This window comes from Pelodiscus sinensis, chromosome 18, assembly GCF_052426305.1.
Source record: "Pelodiscus sinensis isolate ZL-2025 chromosome 18, ASM5242630v1, whole genome shotgun sequence".
Lineage (NCBI taxonomy): Eukaryota > Metazoa > Chordata > Testudines > Trionychidae > Pelodiscus > Pelodiscus sinensis.
Genome location: NC_143069.1, coordinates 4939299 through 4959257, shown reverse-complemented (window position 1 = coordinate 4959257; position 19959 = coordinate 4939299). Strand labels below are relative to the sequence as shown.

The 19959-nt window shown below is 46.7% G+C and overlaps 1 protein-coding gene across 2 annotated transcripts in view; it reads right to left on the bottom strand.

The window, feature by feature from the left end:
- Positions 1-3442: 3442 nt before the first annotated feature.
- ARHGAP35 (Rho GTPase activating protein 35) overlaps positions 3443-19959 on the bottom strand; it is a 121414-nt gene continuing 104897 nt past the window's right edge. For both annotated transcript variants that reach the window (XM_075915359.2, XM_075915358.2), the window contains 4 exons: positions 16579-16656; positions 11997-12128; positions 6480-6585; positions 3443-5816 (listed from right to left, as the gene is read on the bottom strand). In XM_075915359.2, coding sequence (XP_075771474.2) covers positions 5456-5816; positions 6480-6585; positions 11997-12128; positions 16579-16656 — 677 coding nt within the window. In that variant the 3' untranslated portion in view covers positions 3443-5455. The remainder of the gene's footprint in view (positions 5817-6479; positions 6586-11996; positions 12129-16578; positions 16657-19959) is intronic.

Sequence of the window (19959 nt, the reverse complement as noted above, 5' to 3'; positions counted from 1 at the left end):
GCTCTGAGTTACACAAGAAAGAAAAAACAGAATCACAGAAAAGCTGGAGTGCGCTGGATTAATGGAGCAAGTCCTACGCGCGTCCAAGGATCGCAAGAAGAAAACATCCATTTGCCTTACAAATGAATACTTTGGAAGAAGTTTACCACTACCTCTATGATAGGTACCATAGACTACATGGGCAAGAAAGCAGCCACATTTCCAGCCTCTAGAGAACGCTCTCCTAGCGAGATAAGCCGCACACTGGATAGCCAATTTAGCCACGTGGTGAGCACACAGCCAAGACATTTTTCAAAACGCAACTAGAAGCTAAAAACTACTCAAGTTTCCACCCTTCGGTGCCTACTCTTCCTCACCTGTAGTAGGAACAGTGCTGTTCATGGAACGCAACCTCATTACTCCTGGGGAATTCTGTGCAACTACACACTTGCAGAATCTTTTTCTTAGTAGAAAACACGTTTTGGAGTGCTGCAGTTATGCCTTTTGCCCTCCAGGGGTCACTGTGGCTGTGCCACTCTCCAGCAGGAGCAGCCCTACCTGCCGCTAAGGAAGAGGCTGCATTCCTCACAGTACCTTGCCCGTGGGGCCAGGTCAAGAGGCACAGTGTATGGGGGGACTGGGAGGCACAGAGGCAGCAGGGAGGTCCACAGACTGGGATCAGGACTTGTGGGGGGACATGCTGGAGCAGAGGCGGAATGGGGATGAAGGGCAAGGAGATGGGAAGGAGGGTGGAGGGACACATGGGGGGAGGAAAGGTGGCTGAGTGGGAGTGCAGGGATGTGAGGACACATGCCCGAGAGGTACTAGGGTGTTCAGCCAGGGTCTGCATGAGGGAGGCTCCCTAACAATTCTCTCACACACACCCGGCAAAACCAAACCAAAATCTGTTCCATACTTTGCCCACCACACTCCAATCCATACCCAAACTCCTTCCAAGCAATTACTTCTCTCTCCCTCAGCTCCTGTTATCCCCGAACTCCCCTCCGCCCTGCACCAAAAGCTATTGCACAGCTTCTGAGGGATGTGGAAAGTACGTTTCTGTTTTGTAGTTTAACTGAATTCTTACTCAAAGTTCTGTATTGATATGCCCAGTAAGGAATCTATTGATCAAAAAACATTTCCTGAATCTTTTTGTGGTCTGTACTGTTACAGACATGCTTGCTGACAGGTACTTTGAATCAAATTATCAAAATAATTTAAATTGACATGGTGATAGTGTGATTTTGACAAATAAAACATGCAGAACTTTAAAATATCGTGAGCAGAATTTTTAGTTCTTTGGTGCAGAATTCCCTCGGGAGTACCATGTGCATCACAAAACCAAACACGTGCTGTTTGCCTGTGGGGCTGCTGCCTCCGCTGTACTGAAAAGCCACATTCCCCAGAACACAGAAAAGTCTTGGCCGTTCATAAAGCACAGGTGGCATAAAAGGGATGTGAAAAACTAAGCATGTCAGGTATAGGCAGAATGTTACTGCTCAGGGAGGGACAGCCAGCTAATACCTGTCGGTAAGGAGCAACCAATCAGATGCTTTGCAACCAGGCATGTGGAGACCATCAGCTCTGACATACACCTCTTTCCCTTAGAGTGAGCCAGCTACTCAACTTTCTTCACAGTAGGCATCTCCAGGGCCTTTCAGGGCAAATCCCAAAGGAAAACCATCAGCACTGTTTTTAAAACGAGGTACAGGCAGTCCCCGAGTTACGTGGATCCGACTTATGTCGGATCCGCAGATACGAACAGGGATTTTCTCGCCCCGGACGATGGGAGCGGCGGACGCCCGGTCCCACTGCCCCCGTCCTCCGGGGCGAGAAAAGCTGCTCTGCCTCTCCCTGGTCTGCTGGGGGGAGGGGGGAAAGAGGAGCCAGATCAGCGCCGCGTCCCGCCTGGGTCCTCCTCGCTTTGCTCAGCATCTCCCTGGTCTGCTGGGGGGGGACGCAGCTAGTGCGCCCCTCCCCAGCAGACTAGGGAGACGTGGAGCAAAGCCCCGGGCCTGTGGTAGAGCAGGTGGGGCGCTGCCGGTTGGTCCCGCAGCCCCGGTCCTTGGCGCTACTGGACCAACCCAGCAGCACCCCAGCTGCTCTGCCCCAGGCGTCCCCAAGTCAGACGCTGCTGAAACTGACCAGAGGCTGACTACAGAAAGCCCCTGCACCGGGCTTCCTGGAATCAGTCGCTGATCAGTTTCAGCAGCAGCTGACTTGGGGATGCCTGGGGTTCTTAAGTTGAATCTGTATGTAAGTTGGAACTGGCGTCCAGATTCAGCCGCTGTTGAAACTGATCAGTTTCAGCAGTGGCTGAATCTGGACGCCAGTTCCGACTTACATACAGATTCAACTTAAGAACAAACCTACAGTCCCTATCTTGTACGTAACCCGGGGACTGCCTGTATGCTATTTCCTTCCTACGGGCAAAGGCAGGCTCCCCCTGCTGCACCTAGAACCTTAGCTTAGATCGGTATAATTAATGTTGTGCCCTTCCTACAAGCCTTCCTCCCAAAAAAGCCATGCCTTGCTGCTCCAGTCTGCAATACACATGAATTGAGGACAAGTTCTCAAGGCCACAGATGGGTGACTGGGGAGAACCAACTTCTGCACAGGAGAGGAATCCAGTAGGGGAGTTCCTGAGACTGACTGCTTTAGTTCTCAGGCAGAAGCACAGGACCCCATTCCAACACCACAAGAACCGGTCTGCGCTGCGGGGGAAGAGTGCAAGGAATGAGATTCTGAGTGTGAACAGAGGGGTCCCGTACTCCTCAGATAGGAGGGCTCCGGGCTAAGCAGGCTTTGCAAAGAGGTACCAAAGAGCTGTCTAGAGAGAAGTTTAGCATCAGACCTATAGAAAGGCACAGAACAAACCTTTTTTACATAGAGAAAAAAGACCCCAACACCCTATAGCATCCAAAGGAAGAACACACACAAAAAAGACTTTTTGCAGACTCAGTCTGCAGAGAAGCCAGAAGTCCAACAGAGCAGACAGGTCCTTACTTTATGGTGACAGGTTTGAAGGGAACCAACCTAGAGTTTCAACTCATCTCCACTCAAAATGTTAGCATCACACATGCACAGACTAAGAGTTTCCTGGGTGGGGGGTGTTCTAAAAATCATCCAATATTTACATAAAAGCTTTTGTTTTAAAGCATGAGAATATAAAACTCGGAGGAATGCTACAAGTAGTACTTTCAAGCATGTTATTCTCACAGGTAGAACTTTAAATGCAGTTTTGTCAGTATATAAATAATCCAGCTTATTTATAGGAGGGATTCAATTCACTGAGAGCTGGTTTTGCGTGCCAAAGGGTGTAGTGGGGGAGCAGGACGTGCTTTGAGGTTATTTTTGTTTTTATTTTTTTTAAACTGCCTAAATATAGGGATTCAAACATCCTGGAAAGATAAAAAATAGTGATAAACCCCAGATCCCATATTAAAGTGCGAGGAGCCACAGGGGGGTCTTTGTAGGGATTTCTCCCTTTGGTACCATAGAAACTCGTTAAAAACTGCCCTATGTTACTGAGGGTAGGGGAGGCCACACACCGAGAGGAGATGCGGAGACAACAGAGGTTTCAGAGGTGATTCATGTGCACAGCAGCTTGTGTGTGAGGAGGAAGAAGGAAGGTGACATGCGCGCACACAGCCTGGAAGGGTCAAGGATGGGACCTGATGTGTGCACAGCACATGCAAATGGAGGCAAGGGAGGATGGCAGGTACTGCAGTTCAGGTGCTGAATTAGCACTTAGCATGTGATGTAGCACTAGTTAAACAGGTGCACACTTCTCTGGGGAGGCCCCAAATCCACGTAGGGATCCTGGAGGACAGTCCAAGATGGAGCCTTGAGAACGTACTATCTTTCTGCTAATGCGCCGCGTTCCTCGTGCTCCCCTTCATTGTTCACTTAGCCCCTTTCCTGCTTATTTGGTGGATTTAAGCAGCAGGTGTTGGTAATTCAGGTAACATCCACCACCCTCCATGAGAAAGCCAAAGTGTCACCTAGCTGCTACCAGCTGGAGATACAAGGAGGGCCTGGAAGGTGACATCTCTCCCATCATACCAGCTACAGTGTTTTCAAGGAAACAAAATCAGAACCTTGAGGAAACACATCAGGAATGTGCTGTGCCCATCCTGTTTAGCAGGGATACTTGCACCGAGCCTTACCCACAAAGCCGGAATGTCCTCAACATTTACAGCGGCTTCAGTAGCCGCCCAATTAAGGGTTGCTACAACGGTCTGTACTGCAGTCCCTGCCATGGACAAGCATGTTGAGTACTGCCTGTGCCTTCAGAGCCCCGTGACACACTGCAGACATGCGCTTCCCTCGCAACCTCACTGCACAACATGTGCTGGACTGAAAAACCTTTCCACCGACAAAGGGAAAAAAATGTTCTAGCCCCCCCCACCTGCCGCCCACACAGAGTTTAACAAAAAAGTGTTTCAGTAACAATTGTGTTTCAAAGGAATCAAAATCCCGCTTAGCTCTGACAGTAAACATCTACCATGTTTCCAAACCTCTCTTCCTGTAAGTGCTAATGCCAAATTCTACGGGGTGAGAGATATGTAGTGATTTGTCAAGGAAAAGGCCAGGCGGTGCCAAATCAACAGCAGCCCGGACCTGAACTCTCCTAAAGAACCTGCTGCACAGTAGTTCTGCTTTCAAGGAAAAGGGGCCATTGTTCTGTGCCACGTGTATCATCTCGACGGAAACCAGTGGATGGTGGGAACATGTCAGTTTTCCAGTGGTTCCTTTGTTCGGAAGGGAGAGTCCGTTCACTTCCCACCCTGGTCATCAGAGAAAGTTACATTCTAGCTTTGTCCAGACACAAAGCTGTACTTGTTTTAGAGATACTGGATCCAGACCTGTGGCGATGCATCTTTCAACATAGCTACACTGATCTGCTAGCAGGGAGATTGCTCCGAGTTATGGTCCCCGTGAACAGTAAATTATTATTATTATTTTTTTTTTAGTGTTGAATGAGCCTCAACTACATCCTGCGGCCTCTGCCGGGGTTTTCTGCAGCTCTGTGCTCTGGCAGGCTCTCTCCCTGGTACAAGCTGAGGGTGTTCCGAAGAGTCAAAGGGCATTTTCTGTAGAAGCAGCCAAGTGGACAGAAGCAACAGATCTCAGAGCCCCAGACTGAACTTGGCAGTGTCGTCATAAATGTAGGCTAGCTTGGACCAGGACCAATTAACATGAACAAGATTCAGTTCTCAGACGTGCCCCCCCCCCCCCCCCCAGCCCCTACAAAAGAACGGTCCAGTATCCTCTTCCACCCAGCCCCAGGCACCTGTCTGGAACACTCAGTTTGCACCTGGTGCCCCAACGTGTTCCTGCATTCTCAGACCGCAACACAGTTGACGCTTGCACCAGGGTGGCAGAGAGAGGGGGACAGCAGAACGCTGGTTTCCTTTCCAATCTCTATGCCGTGTGAGAGAAGACTAGACCTCCTTCCTCCCACCACACCAGTTCACAGTGTGTGCTGCTCCGCTTGAAGCTGGGGTGGGAGAAGAGGCTGGAGGGGAGACTGCGGGGACGGAGGAGGAGTCTGTGGCGGGGACGGCTGAGTCATCGCAGGTGTGCTGGATAAGAAAGGTGTGTTGGCAGGAACGGCTGACGGAGAACTGGGTGTAGCGCTGAGGGGTTCGCTAATTGGCCGATTGTAGAAAAAGAAGAAGCACTGCTGAATGAAGAGTTCAATGATTGTCTGATAGGTGCGAGTTGCAGTCAGAGCGTCCATAGTGCTGAAGTCAGGTCTCATCAAGGTGGGCCAAAAGCAGATAGAGAGGTTCTCACTCGTCATTAGATTCACTCTGTTGTTGTGACTGACTCTGCAACAGAGAACAGAAAGAGGCCATGAGCACAGTCTGTTCACAAAACTGCTCACTTATTTACAACATGAAAGGATCAGGGAATAATCAGTTGGCAACCAACCCATCCCCTTTACAGCACTGTCTAAATTCTGGTGGATTAGGAAACCATTCTCAATTCCCTCCTCCCCTCCCCCCGCACCCCTTAGCTATGGTCATGTGCCTTCTTGGAGAGCCCATCCCCTCTCCGCCCATGGGGAGTGCAGAATGGATGAAAGCAGACTCCCTGCTGACTTCTAAATGCTGTAGCACCGACGTGACTGTGCACATCCACAAGCAAATGACATCCTGGGCAGAAACTGATGGGGAGTTGAAGAAATGTGGGTCTAATGCAGGTTTTCCCCACAGAGTTCTGCTAGTTCTCATGTAGCAACATTTATGGAACTTAATTAGCCCCCTGATAAATGACATGCCTGCTTAATTGGGAAAACTGCCAGGGAACAAATTTACTCCAGGCTGCTTCCCTACTTTATTACAGCTGCTAAATAAGTCAACATTAGCTTAATATTATTTCAGTGCTTTGTACACAGCTTATGTTAAGAAGCTGCTCATGGGATAAAGGTGACCATCTATGTATCTAACTGCCATCCGCAGTCATAAAAAAGGTATAGATCTAGTACACACTTGTTCAAATGAGAGATGACATATTTGAAGACCTCATAGTTCTCCTTGGGAAATTTCTTCAGCACCTCTTTGAGCGCATGTAGCTTCTGCTCTCTGTCATTAATTTCTGTCAAAAGAAAAAAAAGCGATGAGAACCAGGAATTTCTGAGGAAGTAAAATGCTCATGAGCCTTTGACGAGCTGATTAAACACTACTCACAGGCCTCCAGCAGCAAAGAGAACCTGCTCAAGCATATGGATGTGAATCCCACTGGGTCTTCTCTAAAGAGAAGCCAAGCATCTCAGAGAATCTGCTCAGACAAGTGTCATCCAAAAATTTACCATCAGCAACTAACCCTACAGCCACACGCATTTAACTGTTGTGCCACACACGGGGTAGGACAGATTCACCCTTTAAATGCAAATATCACTGCACACGGAGAAGTATCCTACTTGGTTGCGATGACCTCCAGGGAGCAGATTCATAGCTCAATTAATAAGACTTCCCTACATCATACTTGATATACTGCCGTATTGCCGCTGGGGAATACAGTTACCTCGTCTGTACCTTACCTTTCTGTCCAGTGCATGGCCTAGAAAAGCAGTCAAACAGAGCTGTGTATATACCTTCAGGTAATCTGAGAGTTTGTCTGTCTGTCGAAGAACTCCTCCTAAACGGTGAGAGCTAGGACCACCAAATTAGGCATACAGCTTCCTCTTATCATCACTTAAAGTGACATGAGGGTTTGATTCTGCTGGGAAACTGGGACTGCTTCTCGTCAAACCACACAGAAAAGAGACAATCGCCAGGCAGGTGAACGGGGCTCTTTCCCCCGCACTGTTCCAGTCCCAACCCTCGCCACATTCACAGGGGGACGTTGCTAGCAGTTCCCCTTTGTCAGGGGCCACACTGACTAAAGCCCTTTTTGTTAAAACATAGCCAATGATGAGAGTTTACAGAGGTGGAAAAAACCCCACTTGATGGAATTCCCATTTAAAAATATTTAAATACAGCATGTACGTTTTCCTTTTAAGAAAATGTAACTGAGTTAAGGAGCCAAGCAGCTCCAGGTAAGCGTGCTAGGACACTATAAGAGACAAGCGCTGGTCATACCCAGCATCCCAACACTGGCCAAACAGGGATGAAAGCGTGAGATCAGGCTGGCCTTTCTGGAATCCTTGTTACAAACATGCACATCTTCTCCTGCACAGCAGGCCACAGTGATAGGGACAGCAAGAACAGTTCCCGAGTGGCTAATTTAGACATGGCAGGGAGGCTGAAAGCCGGAATGAGCTGGGACCAAATGGGCAGCCAAGAATAGTGAGTGGGCTGCGTGAATGGTCCTCCTTCACCTTAGTGGGCAGCAGCAGCCCACAGGGGTTCCACCTGAGACCCCACCACCCCCTCCCCATTTACCCCCCAGTTCTCTACGCACCAGAGCCCCGCACTTACTTGCACCTCTCCCTCCATCCAGCACTTTCAGAGCACATGAATCACGATTTTTGCACTCTATCCCTGCTTCTCCCACTGCCTTCCAGAGCTGGAAGGCCACAAATAAAGTGATGTGTGCTTCAAAAGTGCTGGGAGGCATGAGGGAGACATAGGAAGCGCAGGGCTTCGGTGCCCCAGTGCGCGAGAGATGGGGGGACAGACAGGAGGTCTGCAGGTGGCGCGTCAGTGGGCTGCAGGTTGCCCCCATTGACCTGGACACTGACAATACAGGCAATGACCACCATCTTTTGAAGGTATCAATATGGCTTTATAAACTACTTCAGTTGGGTAAAATTATAAAGCAGCACCGGGTCTACATTCTTCTCTACCCTGCTCCTGAGCATCATGACTCCAGCACCTTCGCTGTCCAGCCAGGACAGGGTGGAAATGAGCACCTCCCCCATATTCTACCAGCCATAATGCACATCAAGCTCTCCAGAATAAGGGAATGGCTCGAACCTCCCTCCCCTGATACACCCCTTGCTGTGATGTAACACCATCAAGAGGAAGAGAGGATTTGCACGAAGATGATCCAACTTTATCCCACTCCAGGTACAACCTCCTCCTCTACAATCAACCTGAGGTTTCTGATACAAGCAGTCACCCATTGCTGCTCCAAATCATCGGTCTATTCCACCTGTCTCAGAAGACGCTGCTCTGGTGCGGAAGGGCAGAGGCACCTATCAAGTAGTCAGATGATGTGATCCAACTCTTCGGAAGCTGGTTAGTTCCCTGGTGGATAGCTTACCTGGGAACTGGCTGGCTTTAAGGGAGAGCTAGGGGCACCAGTATATGTAGCATGCCCTGTGGCAAGGAGACATGCAGGACTCTAGACATGAGCAAGTCATGCTCCTCATTGCCAGTAACCGTCCCTGATCTCTAGCATGAAATTCCAACCCAGCTAACCTTTGTGGGACTGAGAGCCACTGCTGAGAAGACAGGCTGATTGAAAACCATAGCTGGCAAATGGAAAGAACTGGTCCTTCAGAGGGCTTAGAAAATTGAAGCAAAGGTTTGCAAACTGAAAGAAGAACGTCTACACCGTTTGCATCAATTAAACTAAATTAAACTAAATTGCTTTAGAATCACATCTGTAACGCTACTCTGCATATGCACAAGCTCTTGGTGATTGGAGGATTCTCTCCAAACCAATTGGCCTTCACTAAAAGACCCAGAAAGAATTAAATGGAACGAAAATACAAACTTACTATTCTGGATTGTCAGCTGACAATGGTTTTCCCCGGGCTCCCTCATCAAGCCAGCCTAGTACCTAAACGTTTATCATATTTCACACAGACAAGTGTTTAATAGTTTTCCTCAAAAGGAGACAACAGTCTGCTTTTAAATATCCAAGAAAAGTAACTTTTGGATGTACCTGGCACCTTCCTTGAAGCCAATGAGGCAAGTCAAACACTGTTCTGGTTACATAATTACCATTCCAACCACGGCTGGCTGTGTACTGAGATTCTGGGACAAAAGAATCCTACTGCTTTTAAAAATTATTCCACAGCACGAGATAACAAAAGTTCCCTTTTCCTAACAAAGACAGACAAACCCTTAATAATAGCAGGTGCTTGGATATGGATATATTAATTCAAATAGAGAAATAGGAACAAGAGAACTGAGTTAATGTCACTGAGAATCTGTGCTATTCATTTAAATTCTCAACCTTAATATTTTACTTGTGTTTTTCCCTCAACTGAATTGTACAGAAAAAATGCTGCTTGCAATTTTGTCTTGGGTAAGTGTGCAAGTTAAAATTCACAGGGCCATGTCTCTACCACACTTAAGCAATAAGGAGGACACTTAAGGGAAACAAAATCCCCCCCCCCCCCCGATGCTCTTGCTATTATATGCTGCCTTCACAGCAATATCAGCTGGGATGATGTGCATGTTTCAGCAAGGGTGCTGCACTAGAATTACTTGACTTTTCTTGCCAAGATTTCTCAAGTCAGAAAAAAGGAAACAAAAGATGCTGTGTCAGCAATCCCCTGCCCCTCCATGGAATTTTCAGCATGCCTTCATCTTCTCCACCTCTAGATGGTGCCAAACCTAACAAATGGTCTGGTAGCACTTTCTAGACTAACAAAACATGTAGATGGTATCATGAGCTTTCGTTCTAAAGATAAGTGCAAGGAGAGATCCATTGTCCAGCGGACTCTATGGCTTTCCTAGCTTAACTAATACGCATTATTCCAAAGGCCTCTCTAAAGCCACTGGTCATGTTAAAAGCCTCTCTCAACTTTATCTAACATATGCGGGAGGGGGGGAGAGGGAGAGGGGAAGTGTACTGAAGGAGATTACTCCTGGGGGGAGGGGAGGGGAGAGAGATGATGTCCATTTAATCCTTTCCTCAGGCCGATGTTCACTGCTAACAATAGATGCCTTCAAACCACTGGAGATGGAGTTCTCTTCCATGACATTAACCCCGTCACGGAAACTTTCATAGAATCCAAGGGCTGGAAGAGACCTCAGGAGTCACTGAGAACAGCCCTTTGCCCAAAGCAGGACCAATCCCAACTAAACCATTTCAGCCAGGGCTTTGTCAAGCCAGGGCTTAAAAACTTCTAGGGATGGAGATTCCACCCCCTGCCTAGAGAACCCATCCCAGTGCTTCCCCACCTTCCTAGGGAAATCGTTTTTCCAACCTAGACCTCCCCCCCTCACTGTAACTTGAGACCACTGCTCCTTGTTCTGTCACTACTGAGAACAGCCTCTTCTCCATCCTACTCCAGCCCTCTCATCATTTCTATTGCCCTCCGCTGGACCCTCTCCAATGCATCCACATCCTTTCTGTAGTGGGGGGCCTAGAACTGGACGCAATACTCCTGATGTGGCCTCACCAGTGCCGAATAAAGGGGAATAGTCACTTCACTAGATCTGCTGGCAATGCTCCTCCTAATGCACCTCAATATGCCATTAGCCTTCTTGGCTACAAGGGCACACTGTTGACTCATCTCCAGGTTCTCATCCACTGTAATCCCCAGGTCCTTTTCTGCCTAACAGCTGCTTAGCCAGTCAGTCCCCAGCCTGTAGCAGTGCTTGGGACTCTGCACTTGACCTTGTTGAACCTCATTAAATTTCTTTTGGCCCAGTCCTCTACATTTGTTTAGGTCATGCTGGACCGTAACCCTGCCCTCCAACATACTTACCTCTCCCTCTAGCTTACTGCCATCTGCAGATCTGCTGAGGGTGCAATTCATCCTCTCAACCAGGTCATTATTAAAACCCTTAACCGACTCTTGGGGCACCCCACTTGAAACCGACCACCAGCCAGACATCGAGCCGTTGACCTTTCAGCCCACTGGACTGTCCTCTGGTGTCTGGAAACCCAAGTAGTTCAGCATTGAAACATTCACGATGGCTTGCCTGCTATCGTGGAGATCATGTGTTGAACAAGCAGCCAGACAAAGCTTTGCCTGGCCTAAAAGGTAGCAGCTGCCTTTCTGGCAGGCGAAAGCCAATGGGTTAAAGCCGCCACCTCCAAGCAGCTAGGAAAAAGATACAAAACAAGGAAGGAAAAACATGTGCAGGAGCTGAGCTCCATGCAGTTCAGCGAGCCAAGAGAGTAAGGATTCTCTCCATCAAGATCCAGGGAACTGGCTGCAATTTTGGATTTATACCTGCTCAACACTGGCTTCAGGACCCATTACAGGCCACAAAGAAAGTTCCCATATGTGCCCAAGTCCTGCATGTGTGTCTAACAATCTATGTCCGAAAGAACAGGATGTTCTGGGCAGAGGATAGAAGGGTCTGATCAGGAAAGCACCACAACAACTCTTAATTCAGCTCTCGCTCTAAGCTCTACAAGCGGAGACCGTTATTACTGTTGTCATGATGACAACACACAATACGGACTAAGTCAATTAAAGCTAGGAAATTTGCAATTAAAGCTGACACGCTAGCGGCACAACGTGCCCTGCCACAAAGTTGATGTATTTCAGACAGGGGAAAGTCATTTCCTATCATGCCAGATGGACAGAAGAATTTAGATTCTTTATTATACTGTGAAACAATGGTGTCACCCATTGCCTTGTGCATACTCACTGTGGGCCTCCACCAGCTCAATCTGCATATTGTATGGTACCAGGGGATCGGGCAATTCGGAGAAGAAGCTTTTCATGGCACCAGCCACAGTGTTCACTGTGAAGTCCTTCTCTGCCAGATCTAGATTGTGATCTACAATGGAAGCATTTAGCAGTTAAATCTCACCAACACAAGACATGCAGCTGCTGCAGCGAAGCAAATGGTACGCATGAGACCCTGAGAGAGAGAGAGGAGACAGAAATCTCTCTGCAGGATACAAATGAGAGAGAAAGTGCAGAATGTAGAGGGCTGTGTGTCTTGCACAGAACGCAGTGTAATACCCCCCGCTCTTACATCAAACTCTCTCAATCCTGTAAGATTCTGACTAATAGCTAAACAGAAGCTCCAAAGGGGCAATTAATATGGCAGGTCAAGAAAAAGGATAAGGGCATCCTGACTACTTTTCTGCTCATTTATCTACCTTCTTACAGAGCCCTCCCACAAAGCAGCCACTGAAGAAACTCAGATGTGACATCACTGCAGTTCATGTCTGTAAGCACTTTCAAAATGTTACAAATGATGTGAAATTGTAGAATAAGTATTTTGCGTTATCATGTCACCCCACAGCAAACATCACCGTCGAGCTCGTTTGAATGAGGGATGTGAACGGGTGACTGGTTACCTGGTAAGCATCACCCTTGGCAGGCTGGAGTCGGCAGCCTTGTGGGGGGGAGGGTTGCAGAGTGGAAAGAGTAGGAGGAGGGGGCCCCCCTCCACCGCCAAGTCTTCCCTCCCACGAGGCTGCCAACTCAGACGGCAGCCCAGGGCATGGTCTGAAGCAGCCAGGATGGAGCAGCCCCTGCCTGCCGCAGCTGCTCCAGCCCAGTGGGCTGGAACGCCCCCGTTTAATCAATTAACCCGTTAAACTTAACACTTAGGCGGCTAACAAATTAAACAGGATTTTACGCCCCTAGTTTGAATCCCTGACTAGAGCAACGCTGATTCAGTTTTAAGTCACTGTATCACGTTTCAAGTCCCAAACTTGTTTTTAAGACAATGTTCCCAGTCAGGAAATAAATAAGAACCCAATGGCCAACAAGGACTCTGGGGAAACAAAAACATTAGGACTTACAAAAACACTGGAAATTTAAACACTCAGACACAGTAGGAATTAGGGATGGTAGATAGTGTGTGACTGAATAGTTATGTAATTATATCAACTTTTAGCAGTTATATGACTATTCAATTGTCCCTGGAGGTGGGGCCAGAAGCCAGTGCCCTCCTGACCCCACGCCCCAAGGAGCCCCCTGCAACCTCATACTGCTGCCTCTGATACAGAGTGCAGGATGGCAGGTGGGAGGCGGTCCATGAGGGGAGCTGCTGCCCTGCCATTGGCATAGCGAGGGGGATCTGCGGAGAGGACAGTTGCCCCCAGGCACCAAGCTAGAGGGCTGCCAATTAAGTCCCCCTCTGCTCCCTCGGTTCGCCTGCTCCTCCTCCTCCCGCCACTGCTTGCTGGAGCCTCCTCCCTGCCTTTCCACTCCACCCTCCTCTATCTCCGCCAGCGGGTTAGTGCATGTGGGGTCCCAGCCTCAAACTGGAGGAGACGGGAGAAGACGTGGTACAAACTCCCCTCCCCGCTCCTTCCAGGGTTGGGCTCAGCCGTGCGCCAGGTTTGGGGCACAACACCCTCGCTATGCTCCTGTGCCCCGCGCTGCTGCCTGTGATACAGAGGCAGCAGCACAGGGTGACAGCAGCCCATCTACAGGGAGTCTGAGCTCCACATGGACAGGGGCTGCTTTGCAGCAGCCTCCCCTGCCCATCTCCTCCCGCCCCCACTGCCTCTCTAAGAGGCAGCAAAGGGTGGGGCAGGCGGGTCTGCAGAGCCAGCACACACAGACCCTGCTCAAAAGCTGGCACCCCAGGTGTGTCGGCTCCTACCTGCCCCCCCTCTCCCTCCACACTACTGCCTATTATAGGCAGCAGCACGGGGGGAGGGCAGGCGGAGCCAGCTCCTACCTCCCCCCTTGCTGCCTCTGATACAGAGGCAGCAGGGTGGGGGGAATGTGTGTAGTTCACAGGATTAAAGGATAACCCCAGATTTTATTGGTTAATTGTGTAGTCATCTACACATTGACATCCCTAGTAGGAATTAGTCATTTCATTTACCTGCACTTTATTGAAGGAACCTGTCAAACAAGAACTCCTACACAGAGTGACAAAACCTCACCTAATTACAATAATTACGGACAACCCATCCACTCACAGAACAGTGTGGAAGGAAAGGAAGAGACTTTAATAAGGGTAAAGGAAAAGTGTCAGACAAGATGGTCTACAGAGGCCAGGAGCTACAACGACGCACTGAAAAACTGCCAAATGTACAAGCTTTTGATCCAAGGGCCAGAAAATCCTATTTTTCAGTATTAGGGCATGGAAACAAGACATATTGTAATGCCAGGCATTTAAAAACTAAAGCAGGAATTGCAAGGTCACAAATATCAGTTCTGCCTACGCTACAAAAATAACTGCAGCTAAATTTGGTTGTCACCCAAACATGTTCTAACACGTTTTTGCCTCACTTGTGTCATCAGAAAAGACTTGCTCTGTTTGAAGGGACATAGCGACCTTAACACTCCTATTACTGTCTGACAACCTTTTCTCTTCAATTGTTTCAAGTAATACCTATGATTACTGTAATTGAAAGAGTAAAGTTATTTCTCAGTCTGTTTTTACTTTGCTCACTTTGTGCATTTGACAGCACATTGCTTCTATTCGGCTTTACTCTTTCCCCTGCAGTTAGTTTTCCAGCTGTTGGGCTTTCCAAATAGTAACAAAGAGAAATTAAAAAAAAAAAAAGAGCAAGCTTAATTGTAACAGTACAAAAATTGTCCAGCGGTTAAGGGTTCATGAAACTAATTTAATTCACTTTCTAACCTGTCCAGTTCTTAAACTGTATGACTCCTTTAAGAAGCCACGCTTTAGCTAGTAAGTAACAGGTTACTTTACACATTCTGTGCACAATACCATGATTCAGTATGGTTATTTTCAAAGACCAAAAGTCTGTGTGGTACTCTGGCATCCCCATCTACATTTAAAAAGGAAGTTTTGTTAAATATTAACACAAATAACACAGTTTGCTTGTTGCCATGGCATTTGGTTTGATTTTAAATTTATTTTATGTTTCACCAACAGTTTTAAGTTTTGAAGGTGCTGAACATTTGTGCCTTGACAATACAAAACTGGATTAAAATAGGTGTCTGGGACTGGCAATGGGAATTGGATAAACAACAGGTGGGGCTTCTGGCATATGAGAAGACATAGGAGGCAGTTTAGGATTGCGGGCTAAGCACAAGAGCTGGATGTTTCTGTTAAAATACGCGGCCTCAGCAGAAAAATCAGAGTTAAAAATTATTTTGTTTTGTGTTTCAGAATTCTCTCTTAAGATAATGGTGCAGCTCACATCTCTGAAATCTTGTCTAGTTTATAGATTGTTTACACAACCTAGATTCAAGATATCAGTCTATTTTAACTCACACACTCATCTGTTTTGGTGTAAATTTGCATTTGGACACACTTATTTCAGATTCAGAATGTTCTATTTTGATTACTTTTGAGTGTTCAGAGACAGACTCATGTCAAAATAAATGAGGGTGTGAATTAAAACAGACTGGTTATTTCCAGTTTCAGATTGTGCCCTGTAAAAAAGTGTTTTTAAAACTAAATTAATTATCATAGTTAGAAATCACTTACCACACACCCTAAATATAGCTTTAAAACCAAGTTACCTGTTACCTAATTAACTCTAGGGTGTGAGCAGCATTAAAAGTATTTCTGCACTAAGTACAAAATAGTATTTCAAATCATGTTAGCTGGCACGATTTAAAGTACCTTTTGCATGTAGATTAGACAAGGCCAGAGGGCAATTTGCAAGGTCAAAAAATAAAACCTTGCACTGATTTACACTTGTTTCACACTTTCAAAAGTTATTTTCACACCCACAAGATCTAGAAACCTCTTTTAAAAATGAAATATAACATAAGAATGGTCATACTGGATCAGAACAAAAGTCCATCTAGTCCACTGTCCTGTCTTTTGAAAGCGGCCAATGCCAGGTGCCCCAGAGGGAATGAACAGGACAGGGAATCATCAAGTGATCCATCCCGTCGCCCGTTCCCAGCTTCTGGCAAACACAAATCGTCTCTAACCCTTGTAACTCTTGTATCCTGGAATACTACCATCCCTTGTACACTAGAGGTAGCTTGAGCGGTAAATCTACAGCTGTGAAAGTGCAGCACACACAGAGCCCTGATTATTACAAGAGAGCCAACAGCTTAAATATTCTGGGAATATTAGAGAATCAACATAGCACAACTGATACAGCTGTACTCGCTGATAATTTGGTTGATTATCAATCTGACTGCTTGGGTTTTGATAAATAGAACACATTCTCAATCAGTCAATGAACAAATATTAAAGAAAGCTGGGTCCACTTAACTTATCTGAATTAAATTTGTGTTCACACTCAAATCTCTCATCTTTCAGTTCAAATGCCAGTAATAGTTTAAGCCCTTTGCCCAACTAGAGCAATAGGACCAGATATTACCTTGATCAAACTGTCTCTGAAGACTTTCCATCTCAGACTTGTTTCCACTCACACGATAGATGCCTTCAGTACTCAACCCTAGTGAAACAAGGAAACAAAAGTCAGCGCAAGGACTGGACGTAGAAGGGTGCAACTTTGTGGAAGCAGAAACTGGATGGAACAGAATTCTCTAGCTATAAGGAGAAAAAAATGAACCGGTGCAAAGATTCCCATCTTACCAAAACTGGAAAGCGGTGCACATCTTTTATTTTGTAGAACGAGCTGTATCAGTGCTGGGCAACCTGTGGCCCATCCGGGCTCTGTGTGCCCCCCATGAGACATTTTGTTTACCATTACCCCACACAGAGGTGTCCGATTCTGCCGGTTTCTATCCACGTTTTTTTCCCTGCTGGGATTACTAAAGTGACACGCACGTAAAACAAGGTCCTGTGACGTGAGGAGCGTGCCCTCCCTCTATAGCCAAAGTGCTGCTGCGGTTCCCTCAGCAGCCCCCGCAAATTCCAGGCATGCAAGCGCAGTGAGCAAAATGACCCTATCCCAAGAGATGGTTCTGGTTATGACAATCTTGCAATCCACTGAGACGAAGAGGGTCACTCATGCAGCCCACTCACTAGCCTAGTTAACGTGCAGAGTTAACGTGCAGAGTTAACGTGCTTTACAAAAATACCCAGAGGGGAAAAAGATTAGTGCTTCTCCATCACTTTTCCTAGAGGGCCTGAGGGCACTTCATGAGCAATCAGTAGCTAAGCATACGCTGACAGATAAATATAAATTAGGTCTAGTCTACACTTAAAAGTTGGACTGACAGTTACAGAGCTCAGGGATGCAAACAGTTCACACTATGCTGGCCTAAGCCCCAGCGTAGGTGCTGAAGAGGTAATTACAGCGGAAAAAAAAAATCCTGTCTACAGTACGGTGCTAGCTATGGGGCTGCCATCATGCCTGAGTCACCATTTTATAGGTGGGGAAAGAAACAGGTCCTATCGTAAGCCAGTAGCACAATCAGGTTTAGAATCTGGGGCCTCTGGTTTACGCTCCAAGAAGTTTAGTGAAATAGTGTTATTTGTTCAGTATTTTCCTTTAATAGGTTGACTTTCTATAGAAGATATTTTTGTAGTAACCATAATTTTTATTTTAAGTAAGGACCGGTATTGTTTTGTGCTTAGAGCAGAGGGGAAAGCTAGATTTTAAAAGGTGCTTCTCTTTTCCATACATCTGTGCAACGGGAGGAATATATAAGACAAGTGACTCCTGACATCTGTAGGTATTTGGAATCTGGCTAGAGGAAGAAGCTGCCCCCATTGCTCCTTTCCTTGCTACCATCCCGAAGAGAAATGCCTGTACATACAGTCACCCATGGAGCTCTGTCTCAGTAACCTCGGCACATACAGAAGCTATTAAACACAAGAGGGTGAGGGTGATCTCTTGCAGTGTAACTAGAAATAGATGCAGCTCTTGTAGTGACTCTATAAGCAGGGAGAACAAATGTCTCAATTTAGTCATTTTAATTGATGTTTTCTGAGAAGCCCACATTAAGTGAGCTAAAAGCAGAGAACCTACCTTACGATACACAGCAGATGAATGGTACTTGAACCGCAGAGGATTTATTCAATATACAGGCCATCAACAGTACAGTTTAAAAGCTTTTAATTGCTAAAAAAGTGGACTGTTCACAGAAAGCAACCCACCTCATCAGAAACGAAAACTGGGTTAATGGACCAGCCCCGTGGACCACATAACTTCAGGCCTAGGCACAAAAGAACCAGTGCCTGTGCACTTGAAAAGAGAATCAGCAGCAGCTGCTACCATTTGTATCTCTGCAGCCCAGACTCAAAGGCAGCTTGCCATTAGACAACAGAGCGTATGAAGGTAAGAGCTGGTCTAATGTGCACATGCAGTAAAAGAAGACACAGCCCCCTCTCTTTGCCTCTAATCTGAAGCTGTCTCTTTCTGTCTTTGCTCACACTTGTTTCAGTTTGACTTACTGACTGACAGACCCAAACTGTCCAAAGACAATTTAAAATAGACAGTAACTAGGTGTGACAGTAGACTTCATACTCTTTATGGAAATATGCTTAGGAATATGAATACATCTAACTTGAATATGCTTTATGCAAAATATGCAAAGTATTCTGTGGAAAGCTTGCAATCCCCTGAATGCGTGTGTTCTATTTGTATGCATGTACCATTTCTGCATCTGAAATTAAGAATATTGACTTCATGTGTGCATGCTGAGAAAGGCCTATTTCCCGCCCATACAGAACAATGAAGCACCCAGATTTCAGGACACCCCTGGTTTATCATTGAGGATGTCTGCTGCAACCACCTGGAACTAACCATGAACAAGAATCAGGCCCAAGTTGGGAAGCTACCCAGCTTGTGAGAGAAGATAATTGGAACTACTGTCAGGATAAGAAATTGCACATAGCACATTTCTTAGAGCAGTAAGCTTAGCTGGTGTGTTTTATTTTGCTTAGTAATTTAATCTGATCTGTCTACTATGACTTGCAGCCATTTAAATCCTACTTTTTATATTTAATACCACTTTTGTTTATTATTAAGCCCAGTATAAATAATAGTTTCCAGAAGTGTGAGGGTGAGCAGGGACTGGATGGGGGGAGATGACAATGTGCACCTCTCTCTTTCATTGATAAAGAGGGCAAACGATTTATGAGCTTGTTCTGTAGACAACTTTTATGCAAATACATACAGATTTATGGGGTACTGGTCCCATCGAGGCTTTGCACCTGGATACTGTGTTTAGTCCTTCTCACTGAGCCTTCCCAGAGCTGAGCTGCTTTCGGGTCTCTGCTGCCTTGCTCTGGGTTGCGACCCCAACTCTGTGCCATTGCTATGGGAGGCCATAGGTTCTGGCCTAGCAGGCCAGGGTGCTGGGGCAGAGAGGCGGGATCAGTGATATTTTCAGCACATTAAGTGACCATCTGAAGGGCATCTCTGTGACTGAACCCATCCACAACTAATTCTTAAGATTTGTTTCTAGTCTCGGCCGTGCTATAAAATATGGTTCATATTAACTGTTCCCCAGGAGCTGTGCTTTCCCTAATGACGATTGTGCTCCCCTTCTCATGCTTTGTTACAACCCCCATGCCACAGCAAACCAGTACTGCTACAGCACAACAGTCCCAAGAAAGAGGCAGTAGTCTTATCAGGGACCCAGTGCTAGTTTCATTTTCACATAAAATGGGAGAGCCGCCGAAAAATCAAAGCAAATATGTGCAAACTGCAAAAAGGAGAGAGAAAATATGAAGAGCCGTTTAAAAGCCTAGTATGGTCATTAAAAGTCTACATGCTCCCGTTAGCAAATTGGGCCTCAATCATTTCTGTAACACCAAACTCACACATAACAAAGCCGGTCTCATT